At 37.8% G+C, this 16,316-nt stretch overlaps 1 protein-coding gene across 1 annotated transcript in view; it reads left to right on the top strand.

The window, feature by feature from the left end:
* The window catches only part of RBBP8 (RB binding protein 8, endonuclease), a 65,047-nt gene extending 50,828 nt beyond the window's left edge, over positions 1-14,219 (top strand). The window contains exons 15-21 of the mRNA XM_077810375.1: positions 18-109; positions 1,274-1,385; positions 2,238-2,408; positions 3,234-3,303; positions 5,130-5,226; positions 10,954-11,095; positions 13,659-14,219. Of these exons, the coding sequence (XP_077666501.1) occupies positions 18-109; positions 1,274-1,385; positions 2,238-2,408; positions 3,234-3,303; positions 5,130-5,226; positions 10,954-11,095; positions 13,659-13,756 (782 nt within the window). The 3' untranslated portion in view covers positions 13,757-14,219. The remainder of the gene's footprint in view (positions 1-17; positions 110-1,273; positions 1,386-2,237; positions 2,409-3,233; positions 3,304-5,129; positions 5,227-10,953; positions 11,096-13,658) is intronic.
* Positions 14,220-16,316: the final 2,097 nt, after the last annotated feature.

Here is a 16,316-nt window from a genome sequence, read left to right as displayed (position 1 = left end):
GTATCCCCACATCTAAGATAAACCATCCTTAGAAAATATGCAGTGGAGTATAGATCCTGGAGCAGACCTTTCCCAGTACAAAATGGATATTACGGTTATTGGCACCAAGGTAAGCAGAAATTTGAGTCACACCCTCTTGTCCCATAAAATAAATAATAAACTTAACTTTTTAAAAAAGCATAAATTAGGTTAATTTGATATTAGGCTGCACATATAAATCATGGTTTAGAAAAAATGCCAAGAGTAGACTTAAACATTACAAATACATTTTACTTATTTTTAAAACAAAACTTTGCAAAGCAGATCCTCAACTTATCTCCCAAAGCTCTCCATTATCCATTACAAAGTTAGTACCACATTCTTCTGAGTGCTTTTCCAGTAGCTGTGGAAAAGGGAACAGTCATTACTAAAATATTTTGTAAAAAAATTAAAGAATGTTCTTAATTATGCAATTTGTCTTTTGTAAGTGTTCACTGTGAACTCTATATTGTAAATAGTTGGAGACTTACAAGACTTGACTGTATTAACTTTATTTGGATTGCTGACACTTAGTCCGTAAGGAAGCGCTTTGTTGAGTGTTTTCCTGAATGGTAATTGTTTTTGTCCTTCTTGCTTATCTTAAAAGATTAATTTGTTTGCAAATGTATTGATTCTTCATGTAATTGCAGGTGTTGTTTCCATGAGATTTGACAGTTTGATGAATTGCTTTATGCATCCATAAATACATTTTCCTTTCATAGAACTTTACAGAAGGAACCTGTAGAATGTGATCTCAGTGATTAGTGATGTTTGCCAGATTACCCCGGTTTCAAATCCAGTTGTATAACCTGGCATTAGCAACAAGTTTCTGTATCTCTGCCATGCCGATGTTAGTTTCAGAAGACAACTGTGAAAAACTTATCAGTAGATTCTTAGCTCCAGTAGTGGGGAACTTGTTAAATTTCTTTGGGAGACTTGTCTGAATTGTCTCTGTAAAGCAGGGATTCTCAAACTGGGGGTCAGGACCCCTCAGGGGGTCGCGAGGTGGCAGCCTCCACCCCAAACCCCGCTTTGCATCCAGCATTTATAATGGTGTTAAATATATAAAAAAGTGTTTTTAATTTATGGGGGGGGGTCGCACTCAGAGGCGTACTATGTGAATGGGGTCACCAGTACAAAAGTTTGAGAACCACTGCAGTGTAAAGAAACTTCAGGTACCTGATATGAGACTGAAATATGTCAATTTGTTATAACTTTTAAGTGTGATTACCATTATTATACTTCATTTATTCAGGAAGGCTCTCAATCAAGAGTAGGAGGAGAGACTGACATGGACTACACATATGTTAGTGAAAGCATGCTATTAAAAATGAAAACCCAAGAGCAGAAAGGAGAAAGCAGTCCAAGTATGTATTTTTCTCCTCTTCACAAATTGATTGAAAATTGGTTGATGATACAGTATAGTTTGGTTTGTAGCATTACGGTAGCATTGATGTAACGATTACAAGTTTATCATGATGGTTTAATCCATTTTCTGTTGAAGTCAATAGAAGACTTTATATTGAGGTCAAAGACTTGGATAGGGTTCATAGTTTATGGCTAAGATTGTGCTTCCTTTCTACACTTCTATAAACAAATTAAATATACCTCATATAGTACTTGTCTAACCTGAAATAAACATGTTAAATATTTAAGTACTGTCATGACACAAAAAATACCCCATTATTGACCCTATCAAACTTATTTTATCTGTAGAAAGATCTCATTTTTAATATGCTAAATATATACAATTATAATGTGTGCGTGTGTGATTTTATAAAGATATATATAAAAATTATTTCATGTCGTATATAAATCAATTTGACTATATTTAAAATATCTAAGTCAGATGGAGGTCTGTTATCATTCACCAGTAAAGAATAACTATATTTGTGTTTGGATAACTCCACAATAGCAGCTATCAACAAAATATCTTCATTCATGCAGTGCTACGGTTGAGGATTTATTATTGTGAAATCACTTTTTCGTCTATACACTTATATCAATCAAGGTATCTTTCTGAGGTAGGAAAGCAGAATCCATATTAAAAGATGAAGAACAAGGCACACAAAAATTAAGGGAGTTGACCAAGCTGCTGTAGCGAGATAGTGACAGAGCTGGAAGTACAGTATAACCCTGTTCTTTTGACTAATGTTCCACCAAAAATATATGTTTTGTTGAAAGACTGATTTGGATGTTCATTCTGACCTTTTTTACAGAGGGAGAAAGAAAAATGAATGATAGCTTAGCAGAAATGTTTGATCGGACATCATATGAAGAATATAAATCATGTCTGGAAGAGGATAGTTCTTCAGCATGTGATGAAAAAGAAAATCCTCTTGAGGAAGAGGAGGAAAATGAGGAAGTGTTATCAGCAAGCAAACTAATGAGTAAGTAGTACACTTGTTTTTCCTTTAATTATACTATTAATAATTTGGTCAAACTAAACAAGAACCTATCTTCTTAACTGGGACACAATCCCACTAGAAAAAGAAATATACCAAATAAGTGATTATTTTGTTTATCAGAAACTCAAAGGAATTCATTCACTATTCCAGGATTTTAAGAGAATAGAGAGCTATTTAAAAGCTACTGCATTAAGTGACTCATTTAGCATTCATACAGAAGCAGGGAAGCATCGCAGAAGTTAACATAGGGGATGTACAGTTGGATGCCTGTTCTAGGAATCACTGATTCTTGGTGTTAGTGAGTTGATTTGGTTGCAGTTACTAACTCAATTTAATGTGGGGGGGGGGGGCGATAATTCTTTTTTCAAGGAGCTCTTTCTAAGACTATTTGAATACTTTGCATCCTAGCAACATCTCTCTTCTTTGTGCTCTTTTCCCCAATCTTCCTCATTCTACTTTACATCTCCTACTATTATCTTTTTACTTTTCACTTACACACTATTTTAATCCTCTTGCTCACCCATTCCATGCTTCTCGTACTGCAAGTATATTGTATCTGTTGCCTCAAAGCAGATTATGTATTTCATGAAGCTTGATCTCAGTGCTGTCATTCAGCACGAGAGGACAAATAGATAATTGTGAAATATTAAAATTGAAAAATCTACAGGTGGTTTTGGTTCAGTTCCATAATGGTTGACTAAAATAGTTTTATGCAATTTATGCAGTATATCTCGCTCAGTCATTTTATGGTCATTCTGTCTAGGCAATTCAGTAACAGACTTATGGCATGTTTTTATTTATTTACAGAGCATGAGAATAAACAAGATAAAACCAAGCAGAAAGCTTTTGTGGAGCCATATTTTAAAAGTGATGAAAGGTAATGCAACATTTTTTATTAATGTAGGAAGATTAGGTTTTCCCCTCTGAAGAGACCTTATCCTTTCATAAAATAAAACTGCTAAATCATTCCATACAAAGAAGCTGAAGGTGTACAAATGGAAAAATCTCTATATGAATTCTGGTGGTTATTACAAAGAAAGAAGATGAATCAGAAAGAGAAGCTACAGAACATTGGAAGAGAAGAATCCTTGTCACTTTTTAATAAAGAGATAGAAATGTTACTCTTTTTCTAAAAGCATGTTTCTATAATCTGTGATGTTTTTCCAAACACATATTAGCTCAAGTTACGTATTACCATGTTTATTATGGTAGTGCCTAAGGGCAAGCTGAGAATGGGGCCCTATTATGCTAGGCACTATATAAATGTATAGAGTAGTAGATGATTCCTGCCCCAGAATGTTCACAATCTAAATGGACAAGAGAGACACAGGGTTGGGGAAGGGATATAACATACAAGGAGACTAAACAATTTGATGGTAGCAAATATCAAGTGTGTTCCATGACTGGCAGTGGGGGAGTGGTACTTAGGAATGGATCAGCTAAATGGAAAGAAGAAAAAAGGGAAGGAGAGAAAGGGGGACAGGGCAGGGGAGAAGAAGGTAAGGAGGGGCAGGTATGGAGTGAAGCTGAGGTGAAGAGTTTGAGTAAACAGGCTACCTGCCCAAGGAATAGAGAGTCCGAGAACTTCCTACAGTTCTGAGTGGAATGTCCAAAGCTGAAAAAAGTCCCTGCGTTGGCTGGTCCTGTTGCTACTTGCTGGAGTCGCTGACTAGCTCCTGTATGCAATTCTCCTCCAAGGCCAAAAAACATACTGATTTCTTATAAGTGAGGGTTTTTTCAGCATGTCAATTATTTATTTATTTATTTATTTATTTATTTTAAATCAAGCTTTTTGAAATTCCTGTGGACGTTAAATAAGGAACGTTCAACAGACCACTGTATATCTTGGTGCCTTTCTCCATTCATCTCCTGTTTTCATAATAACCTGTTAGTCTTCATTTCATAATACCATTAAGCATGCAGTTTATTGTCTGGCTCACACATCTATTCTATACCCAGCCTGTTTTCACTTTGCAGAGGAAATAGACTGACGTGTCTTGCTAAAAAGAAAATGCAAAGTTGAAAAATCCCATACAGTTGGCTCAAACAGAGGTAGAAACATAATGGCACTCATGAAGCATTTACTAAAAAAACTGAAACCTTAAGTTGGGCAGGTGATGAGTTAGTACAATTCAAGGTTTTTAAGTAGAGCTGAGATGTTCAGCAGTTCCTCTTTCACATAGGGGCATAGATACGTGTAAGACAACTTACTTTAAAAAAACACTGCAACTTCTTTTGGCTACAAATTATTCTTTTGTGTTCAGATGTGAAAGATAGCTTTTTATATGGCAGTTGTCAGGAAGCTGAAGTTTTTTCAAATAATCTGTTAGATTGTCCCAGTGAAATCCTATTATTTCCTTGCTGCTGTCTGCTTCATTGGGTTAATGAACACCTTAACTTCCCAAGGAAATACATTATCAAGTGAAAACCTAGGCTATGTCTGCACTGCGCTACGCTGCAGACTGTGTGGTGGGTGAATCACAGCGTGCACCAGAATGTTGCACTCTAACTGCCCCATGTGGATGCTGCTGGCATGAACGAAAAGGTGCCTGCATTGCATTAACATAGTCCTGTTTGAAAGAGTTGAATGGGAGCAGTTAGAGTGCAACATTGTGGTGCACTCTGCAATTAACAAATCCTGTTGTCTGCACTGCAGAATCGTGTAGACGTGCTTCTAGTGACTCTTTCCTTTTTGCCTTTCAGAAAAAATACTGTGTTAGGTTTTCCTCATATTGAGGTTGTTCGGAGGAGAGAAGAGAGAAGAAAATTGCTGGGCCATACCTGTAAGGAATGTGAAATAGTAAGTAAAACTCTAAGTTTTGGTCAGTCTTGCATTCTTTTAACTTGTTTGGTACCAGAGACCTGAAATGCTTCTCAAATTGAAAACATAGACGCATGAGTATTGGTAAATCAAGTGGCAAAGAAGTCAGTTGTACTAAAGCTGTTGGCCACGGTAGAGATCCGTAATAAAAATTAGGTACTGTAATAATGAAAAATAATTAGATAAAACAACATCTTGGAATGATAGCATTGGCATTTACTTACTTATTTTTCCTGTATCTGCTCAAAGGAGTAGGCATTGCAAATCGTCATGTCAATGAGGCCTCAGTTAACAAAAATAAATCAACTAGCCCAGGGGTTCTCAAACTGGGGGGAGGTCGCGAGCTATCAGTCTCCACCCCCAAACTCTGCTTCACTTCCATCATTTAATAGTGTTAAATATAAAAAAGGTGTTTTTAATTTCTGTGGTGGGGGTCACACACTCAAGCTTGCTGTGTGAAAGGGGTCACCAATACAAAAGTCTGAGAACCACTGAATGGTTGATCCACCAGTATCTTAGCAAGAGTGTGATAGCACTACTTCTGCTAAAGCTCAGAGATCCAGAATTGGGTCCAAGATAGAATTGTAATGTTAAGGTGCACTTCATGGTATATTCTTCATGTTTTGTTTTTTCTTTCTGAATTTATATACAGGAACAAGTATTCAAACAAAATTGCACATGCGTGTATATGTACAAATGCGTACAAAATTTGCCTGTCAAAATTGCAGATACCTTTATAAACCAGATTGAAAATTTAGCCCTCTGCAACTGCTTGTTATTTTGAAAATAACATATGATTTGTCAGTACCAACTATTATAGTATAGTTTTGCACATTGACTGTCAGAGCAGCAGTCTGACTCTTAGTGATATCTGGTTCATATCTGCAGTGCCCAAAACTTATACGTGTAATGTTGTATAACTCACCAATTCTTAGACTAAGCAACAAGTGTAATATAAAGTATAATGTAAGGCAGTGGTCCCCAAACTGTGGGGCATGCCAGGGGGGCACAGAGGAATGTTCAGGGGATCGTGCGGCAGGGCCAGGCCAGCCCCCAAGGGAGGCAGGGAGGAACACTACACTTCCAGCCCCACTCTGCCCCAAGACTGTCTCTGCCCCCAACCCTGTTCAGCCCCCAGTTCTGCTCTGCCTCAGTCCCACTTTGCACCCTGATCTGCCCCCAGCCCAGTTCTGCCCTCATTCTCTCTCCACCTCAGCTCTGCTGCTAGCCCCAGCTCCTCTGCTATTCCCAGTTCCACCCCCAGCTCTGTCTTCAGCCCAGGCTCCACTGCTGAGGAAGCCTTGGCTGTGCACTAATGGAAGGGTGGGGCATTGACAGATTCCGGTAATGGTAAGGGAGGATGCAACTGGAAAAGTTTGCAGACCACTGATGTAAAGGGTAGAGAAAAAAGTCGTAAAGACATTTTTACATTTTTTTTTTCTACCTTTAAAGTAAATGAAATGCTTTCAGACACATATATGTGTTACCCTTATTTTATGTATATAATAGACTATGCTTCATTTGGTCATTAATATACTTTTCAATCTGCTGGAGATATTGAGCTACAATCTCATACTTCACAACATGTCTGAGGTGTGGATTAATGAGCTAATAAGAGTTCTCATTGAGTTTTATTGCTTAATTTCCACTCTTATTTAGAACCAATATTTTTCTTAACATCCATTCTGTCCAACAGATAGCTAAATTTCTCCAGCTGAGTAATGTGGCTTATTAGTATGTTCTTGAACAAAACAAGTTCATGAAAAATCCCTTTGATAAAACCTTCACTAAAATGAGGTTTTAATGCAAATAGTTTTATTTACAGCTGACTGTAAAAGTAAATTCTCTGTTCCAAAATATGTGAAATCTAGAGGGTTTGAATGAAAACAGAGCATTTTAAAAAAAAGCAGCTCTACTCTGTTTCTTGTGCCAAGAGCCATGCATTAACAATTTTAATTTCCTGTCTCTGCATGCTACAGGACTTTTCCTCCCAACGAACCCAGTTCTCGTTATATTTTGGCAAGTAACATCGTGGAAACATTTGTAGACTTTATTTCATAATGTACAAGAGTTAGAATTCTGTTTTTATTCTAATTATTTTTGAGGAAAGGTTTTTTGTTTTTCTTGTTTTTTTAGTATAAACCATCCAAGATTGTACGGAATGGTTGGCAAGAACATTGCACTAAAATGACTGGATTTGAAAAAATTCTTAACTGAAGCTACCACTTGGTTAATTGTCTGCATACTTTGGTCCATTCAGAGCTCCAAAGGAGAATCAGTGTTGAAAACATAGTCCTCATTAGATAAGAAGCCATTTCCATATCCGTTTCTGGCACCTAACACTACAATATACGTTAACATCAGATTTTGGCTCTCTCATCTTTACTCAATATGTAGATATCTGTAAGAGCTACTCCAAAAAGACTGCTCCCAAACAGAATTTTTGGAAGTTAGTCGTAACTCCCTTTTATATTTTTCCTTGATGATACTGCGTTCTTGGTCATGATGACTTTATACACAATTTTTAATGAAAATACATATTTTGCGTTTGAAATGGCATCCTTAATAGGATCCTGACTGCTTGTTTATACTTTTTTTTTTTTCTATCCTTTAGCTACCCTGTCACTTTAAAAGCATCTGTCAATGTTTTCTTCTGCAGTCTGGCAAATATTCACCCCTGTCACCGGTGTTCTAATGGAGCTAAAATTTAAAAGCCTTACTTTCTGGTTCTTGCAAAATAATGACAATTCAGTTTGTTACTGTTGATTTTTGTTTTTTAATTTCCCCAGAAAATAGTACTATAGCTTTTAAATTGTTTTAATCCCGGTTCACTCCATTCCCCAGCAGTTCAGACAATTCAGTAGTTTAGGCCTAAAAATTTGTTTAGGCCTAAAAATCAACAGACCTGATAGAGGGGAAAAATATGAGGTTTTTAATATACTGTTTTAAAATTCCTAATAAACTGTTTTAGGACCGTTTAGGATTTAGACCTATTTCTAATTATCCTTAAGTAATATTTAGCTATAATTAATCTGATTGACTGATGTGGATTTTCTTTTTGAACAGACATTGTACAATATCTCTTGTTAATTTAGTTGGTCTGCTTTTAAAAAAAAAAGTTCTTCTGATATGTTTTCTAACATTGACCACTGGAAGTTGACTACAAAATAACCATTACCTGTTTGCTGTTCTGCTTTTCGTCAGCCTATCTATAATTCAAACACATACTGCTAAAATTCTTTTGTGGATTTGTGTGATGGGGAAGAAATTCTAATCTATCTTTCTAAGCATAGTACTGTAGTTTCAAAGTACATCAACATGTTCTCCAAATGGAAATGAGCAATGTCTAATTTATGTACAGTTATACTAGTTAACAAAACCAGTTTTATAGCACATATAAGACATCTTCGCTGGATGTAAAGGAGAGGGGCAAACATTTTTGCATCAGTAGAGCGAATAAGACACAGGTAGATTCCTGATGTTTAAGTACTTAGGATTTCTCTCTTGGCAGACTTCGTACCAAAACCTCTGTTCAAAGCAAAAAGTAATTTAAAATTAATCACATCTGCAGATCTAGCTCTTCTGTCTAACCAGCAAACCAGGAGTCTTGCAAGATAGAAAGGGGAAACTCTGACAGTCTTGGTACAGCCCCATTAAAGGACATTCAATCTCTTTAAGACCTCTTGCTTCCTTGATGACCCAGAAAGCCCGCTTGCCACCAGATGATGAGAATCATGTACTAACGGTGATATTTAGAACAAATTTTTTTGTTCTGTCAAATCAATGCTGGATAACACCAACTCAGCCATTTATATCTTTTATAATACTTTAATATAAAGTACCTCAGCCTCAGGCAGGCCTGCCCTTACCCACGCTACAGAAACAGTACAATCGAATTAATCCTCTCTTCATATTACTGTGTGTCATCTCTCATTAATAGCTCTCTCTGTGCTATGGTTGTTTTGCTGTCCATACCACCACCATTGCTGACATCCTTTCTTTTTTGGTTTTTGACTGTTTTATGTTTCCCCACCAAATATTGAGAGAATTAGTTTGCTAGTATTCTTTAGCATTCCCAGTATGCAGGCCTTGTGTGGCATCTTACTAGCACTAGATGGAGATGGGAAACGAAACAAAACTTTGGGGCACCCCATTAATAAAAGCAATCCTGTACTGGATGAGCATTCCATTTCTTTCATGTCTCTTACTCCAGATTACTTTCTGCCTGGCTGGACTAAGGTAAGGTGACCAGACAGCAAATTTGAAAAATTGGAACAGGGTGGGGGGTAATAGGAGATTATATAAGAAAAAGACCCAAAAATCCAGACTGTCCCTATAAAATCAGGACATCTGGTCATCCTAGACTAAGCTTTTAACTTGTTTTGTCTCTTCTGGTCATACCATTGTAGTATTTTGCTATGATTACTTTCACTCTTTTGATGAGCTCCAACTTTAAAAGTTTGAATAGCACAAGACTGTTGGATTGCTAATTGAATTAAATCATTAATTCAAGCTTTGGAAAGACAGTGCTGGATACATAAATACTGCAGTACGTTATAATGTCTAAATTGCAGACTGGAATTAGCAGGAGCTTTTGGCCAGAAGCCTGGTCTATAATACTAGAAGGAGGATGAAAATTATTCCCTTTCATGATACACATTGGAGCCACTCTAATAAATGACTGAACCATGTAAATCAGACACTTTTTTAAAAAGTTTTATATAACTATTGTATTACTCAGGGTGTACTGGAATATATTGTGTTCTTTTTGAAGTCCGTGTCATTGCACTAGTGTCAGTGAAGGCAGAATCTGGTTCAATGTATGTAGGGCAGATTTTCACCCTGATCTAATTCTTTTGAATTGTTCGGCCAGCACAAACAGAATAGAGACTCACCATAATTCTCCTACATGGGATTCTCCCTGTGAGTGGGGAGTTTCCAGCTGCCATAGAACTAGCTGCTATGCCTCTCTCGCTATAGCCCGTAGCACAGTTGCTGGGGAGGGGAGCAGAGGAAACCAGATCAGTGTACTCCAGCTAGTTCATCAGGGATCATAGGCAGTTGGCATAGGTTACACCAGCTTCTTAGCTGCTCTAACTTTTGCCATGTGTTGCATAGTAAATCAGGGACCCCTACGGCTTTTTCCCTTCTCCGTTGAAACAACCATGAGCTAGATACAGCAGAGAATCTAGCCCATGGACTGTGTGTTTCATTTATACCTGAAAACTCAATTATTTTAAACTTAATATTGCTACTTTTATTGGTTAATTTTGATTCTTCTATTGGTCTCTGTATGTATTCCAATCTGTTTTAAGCCCCAGTTCTGCAGACTTATGTACACGCTTAATTTTGCATATGAGACCAGTCAATAGGACTATTTACATGAATAGTTACATATGTGTGAGAGTTTTGTATTGTTTGTTTTTGTTTCATATTACAATGTATAAAACTAACACAGTTGCCTGTTTAGGGTGCATTTCTAAAGTTATAGTAATGAAGATGAAATACGTAATAAGTTTAACAAACTAACACTTAAGGTCAGGGACATGCAAATCTAAATCTGTAGTTTTGGCCAGACTCACCAATGTGTATGTATTTAAGCACAATAATCAGTAGTGATAGTGTGATACAAGTAACGTAATTGCCTCTTATATATCATTGTTCATTTTTATGACCTATTACATATTTTCCAATTTCTGTTTTTAGTATTATGCAGATATTCCAGAGGGGGAGAGAGAAAAGAAGTTGGCTGCTTGTTCAAGACATCGATTCCGCTACATTCCTCCTAGTACACCAGAAAACTTCTGGGAGGTTGGATTTCCTTCCACTCAAACTTGTGTGGAAAGAGGTGAGTATATAAAATTGTTGTGTTGGAAAGTTTGTATGTTTTTGTTTTTAAATTTAATGCTGAGAAAACTGGAGTATTAAAAGCACTAAGATGCTCATTTCATAATTAAAGATTCCCTACACAGCTCTGTCAAATTCCATTTGACCACCAGCTGCTAAAGTCCTGAGTAAATGTTGCCATTTGTTCAATGGCTTCTGGGATATTGGGAAGGGGGAATGTAAAGAGAATTCCTAAGAACTGGGATAGAGTGGGAGGATATGGGAAGAATACCAAAAGAATCCCACCATTCCCTTAAATGGCATAATGGCTTTAAACCATGTACATTTTGTAAGGGGTTGCATCTATATCTTCAAAGGGACTGAAATTCCGAATTAAGAGCCCCATGCATTTCTGAACTCTTTATTATCTAATTACAACAGTACATATACATTCTAAATGTTAATAAATTGTAACTAATTATAGAGGTAGGCAGAGCTATCTGTTCTCCAAAGTTTTAAGGTGGATTGCAGGAAAACTTGGCCAGGGATAATTGCTTGAATCCCCATCTTTTCTAAGTAGAAAGTTAGCCAACATATATTATGCATACTACATGTCACATGAATATGTATTACACATTATATCATGTATGAACATTGGGTAGTTTATGCTAAGCTATACCAATGTCAATTGTATTAGGCTTTTCCCAGAGTTCTGTTCACTCATGCAAAAGTATATCCCATAACACTTTACAACAGCACAACTCTGCTCCTTGGCACAGGCAAATACAAAACCTGTCAGAGACAAGATGTATGAATAGTGTGTTCTGATACAGTTAGTAGGCCATGGAGGTACCTCCTGGTGCCTGGAATGTGGTATCCAACTCAAAGATAAGGAAGGTAGAGGACAATACAGAAAAACGAGATGAAAAAAACGGTACAGACTAGCGGGTTGAGTCTTGGATGATGTACAGAGAGCCTTTAACTTGTAAACAACTGTAGTATAAATATAGGTAGTCGAAAATGCGTACTTTTGAAGCAGACCTTCTGTGTAAGGTGAACGCTGCAAGACTGATTGTCAGTATGTATGTCTCCTTTTCATACTGTACTACTCTGTCTTTGACTATTTAACTGACTAAGCTTTGCTTGAATATTTTCAACATCAAACAACAAGTGTAATTAAGTGACTGGCTTTACCTAGTCAAAAAGTGCTGTGGGATCTTCAGCCCGCTATCAGAAGAGATGGAGTTTTGATAAATGTTCCTTCTAATTTTTTACATCCATGTGCGGAATGAATTTTCTTATGTGCACTAATATGGAGGTGATGTGTGGTGGGGGTGGGGCCGAGGGGTTCAGAGTGTGGGAGGGGGCTCAGGGCTGGGGAAGAGGGTTGCGGTACAGGGGGGTGAGGGCTCCAGCTGGGGGTGCAGGCTCTGGGGTGGGGCCAGGGATGAGGGTTTTGGGGTGCAGGCTGCCCCAGGGCTGTGGTGGGGAAAGAAGACTTCTCATTTCCCTTCTCCCTCCCCCTCACCGCAGCCCCCTCTCGCTGCAGCAGCTTGGGGCCGGGGGAGCGGTGGCATCTCTCTCCCAGCCGCAGCAGCTTCGAGGCTGGGGCCGGGGGACAGGCACCTCTCCCTGCCTGCACGGCCCTTGATAGCCACCTGCACAGCTGCGCAGCTTAGAGGGAATTTAGGTTTTGATGTGTAAGGTCTTACACAATAAACTGTCAAACAATGAGCAGCAGTGCTAATTAAGCTACTTTAAAAGGATAAAGGGTTAAGTCCATTTATAATGTGATATTTGCAATTGTTGTTCAAAAACAGAATGCCCTTATTTAAATGGCTAGTCCTTGGCAATCCCTTGAAGTGATTTTGTATATTTTAATTGTGGGTCACACAAAGTATTTCACCAGCTGCAAAGAAGTAATCTACCAATAAACTTGATTTTAATGAATTCAGTACTTGTGAACAGAGCAAAGTTGACAAATATGAAGGCTAAAATCCTATACTTACCCACAAAAATAAAGCAGACAGCAGCCTTTTTTTAGAGTATGATACGTTGTGTCCAGAGAATTATGATACGTTGTGTCCAGAGAAGTTGTATTGCGTGCATTTGATAAATTAGAATGTGGCGAATATGCCTTGTGTTAAATAACTCAGATTTTGCAGTATTTCTATACATCTTGCAGAAATAACTTATTAAAATAAAATATAAAAGCTTCTATTAGGGAGGACAGTGAAATGTGTAATGAGTTGCAAAATAGTTGAACATTTGACAGCCTGATTTCTCAGTAGACCTTCAGTATATTCAATCTGTATTAGCTATTAGGAAACTACTGTAAATCAATATAACTAAATGTGTAATTTTTTAGTGGATAATGTTTTTCATTGGCTGAGGGCATTCTAAATGATCCCTGGCAGGGTCAGACTAGTTTCCAAAAATGAAAAAAATACTTTAAACAAAAAGCTTTGTGGTAGGCAAAATTCAGTGGTCTGTTAAATGAATATTACTTTTGCTTTTATACTGTACCATCTCTTAACCAGATTGTTTTGAAATCTTTACCCTGATTTTATTTTTATTCTTTTAAGGCTATATTAAAGAGGATCTTGCGCCCTGTCACCGTCCAAAAAGAAGGCAGCCTTACAATGTGATGTTTTCTCCAAAAGGCAAAGAACAGAAGACATAAATGATGGGGAAACAAAGCACATAAATGTGGGGAAAGTCTTTCCTGTCATTAGATATTTATAGTTAATATAAACTTGAAATAAAAATACTGTGGATTTTTCCAAAATGATAAATCATTTAATTAGATATGTAAATCATTTCCCTCTTAGAAAGTTCATTTGAAAATCTGAAGTATGTATCAGGAAACACTACTATTTAATGTATGTTTGTTTCATTTTGTGTTAATATGTTTTGTCTTAATTTTGCACCTTTAAGACAGTAGGTCTGCTCCTGTTTCCTCCCATTGAAGTCAATGGCTAAATGCCCATTGGACCATATCCAAACCTGAAGTAAGGTGGGTGTGACTTCTTTGAACTCAGTGGAGTTCTACCTGCTCATTCTAAGTCTAAATGTTGCTTATAAATTTCAGTGGGAGCAGGACTGGACCTGGTGGGGTGCTTCCATTTTGCACTGGATAACTTAAAGGATTTATCACCTTCCCTTTTTTGTAATAATTGTGATATATCTAATTGCAATAAACAAAGTAGTATTTATTAATGATTTCAACACCTCAAAACTTTATCCAGCAGAGATCCCCATTCATAATTTCTTGTCCCACTGATGCATAACAAAATGGTTCTTACTTCTCCACAATTTCAGTGGTTTAAGTTGGAATTTTAAAATTTTTTGCTCCAGCTTATTATATATGGCTCTTTTTTTTATTATTTTAATTCAGTGTCATCTGTATACCTTTCCTTCATAGTACCCAAAGTTATTGTGTCTCACATATCACTAGGGATGTCTGAATTGAGGGCAGAGGGTCAATACCATTTGGAATGTATTGTGCCCAGACTCCTCCTGAAGATCTTCAACACTATCCACTAGGCTGAGTGGCCTCTTAAGACATGTAGTCTAATGTAGTCTTGTAAATTTCTGTGTTGCACAACAAAGTGCACACGTTGATACCTCACCATATAGTGCAACTGTCTCAGTACTACACTAAATTAAAAGGTGGAATGTAGTATTGTGAAACGTTAAGATGATAGAGATGCAATATTTAAACCTCAGTGGAATGTGTGTACAATGCCAAAGTGAGAGTTTAAAAATACCTCCTATAAACAGCACTATAAGGGAATATTCCTTCCACTCAAAAAGACTTTTATCCAACTTGTGTGAATAACAAAGGCAAAAGAATATAAAGCCAATGGTATTTTTTACACAATTACTAAAACAGCTTTTATTTATGACCACTAATCACAACCATCTATCAATTTAAAAGCTATTTTGCATGTGCTGTGTTATGCCTGGGACATGTCACTTATTTCCATTTTACAGAAGAAAGTTAATACCTACCTCAGAGCAGTGTTGTGAAGATTTTTTTTTTTTTTAATGCTTTCAGATCTTTGCATCAGAAGCTGTAAGTGTAGAGTATGTTTCTAATTAGTTTCAGAAGGGATCTTGGATTGTTAGGGACAACATTATTAGACACCCATTGTAGTAGGCACTATCATAGAATATCAGGGTTGGAAGAGACCTCAGGAGGTCATCTAGTCCAACCCCCAGCTCAAAGCAGGACCAATCCCCAACTAAATCATCCCAGCCAGGGCTTTGTCAAGGCTGACCTTAAAAACTTCTAAGGAAGGAGATTCCACCACCTCCCTAGGTAACACATTCCAGTGATTAACCACCCTCCTAGTGAAAAAGTTTTTCCTAATACACAACCTAAACCTCCCCCACTGCAACTTGAGACCATTACTCCTTGTTCTGTCATCTGCTACCACTGAGAACAGTCTAGAGCCATCCTCTTTGGAACCCCCCTTTCAGGTAGTTGAAAGCAGCTATCAAATCCCCCCTCATTCTTTTCTTCCACAGGCTAAACAATCCCAGTTCCCTCAGTCTCTCCTCATAAGTCATGTGTTCCAGTCCCCTAATCATTTTTGTTGCCCTCCGCTGGACTCTCTCCAATTTTTCCACATCCTTCTTGTAGTGTGGAGCCCAAAACTGGACACAGTACTCCAGATGAGACCTCACCAATGTCAAATAGAGGGGAATGATCGCACCCCTCAATCTGCTGGCAATGCCCCTACTTATACATCCCAAAATGCCATTGACCTTCTTGGCAACAAGGGCACACTGTTGACTCATATCCAGTTTCTCGTCCACTGTAACCCCTACATCCTTTTCTGCAGAACTGCTGCCGAGCCATTCGGACCCTAGTCTGTAGCGATGCATGGGATTCTTCTGTCCTAAGTGCAGGACTCTGCACTTGTCCTTGTTGAATCTCATCAGATTTCTTTTGGCCCAATCCTCTAATTTGTCTAGGTCTCTCTGTATCCTATCTCTACCCTCCAGCATATCTACCTCTCCTCCCAGTTTAGTGTCATCTGCAAACTTGCTGAGTGTCATCTGCAAACTTGCAATCCACACCATCCTCCAGATCATTTATGAAGATATTGAACAAAACCGGCCCCAGGACCGACCCTTGGGGCACTCCGCTAGATACCGGCTGCCAACTAGACATGGAGCCATTGATCACTACCCGTTGAGCCTGACAATCTAGCCAACTTTCTATCCACCTTATA

Source organism: Eretmochelys imbricata, chromosome 2 (genome assembly GCF_965152235.1).
Source record: "Eretmochelys imbricata isolate rEreImb1 chromosome 2, rEreImb1.hap1, whole genome shotgun sequence".
Taxonomy (NCBI): domain Eukaryota; kingdom Metazoa; phylum Chordata; order Testudines; family Cheloniidae; genus Eretmochelys; species Eretmochelys imbricata.
Note: the sequence above shows the minus strand (reverse complement) of the source record. Positions and strands in the feature narration are given on the sequence as shown.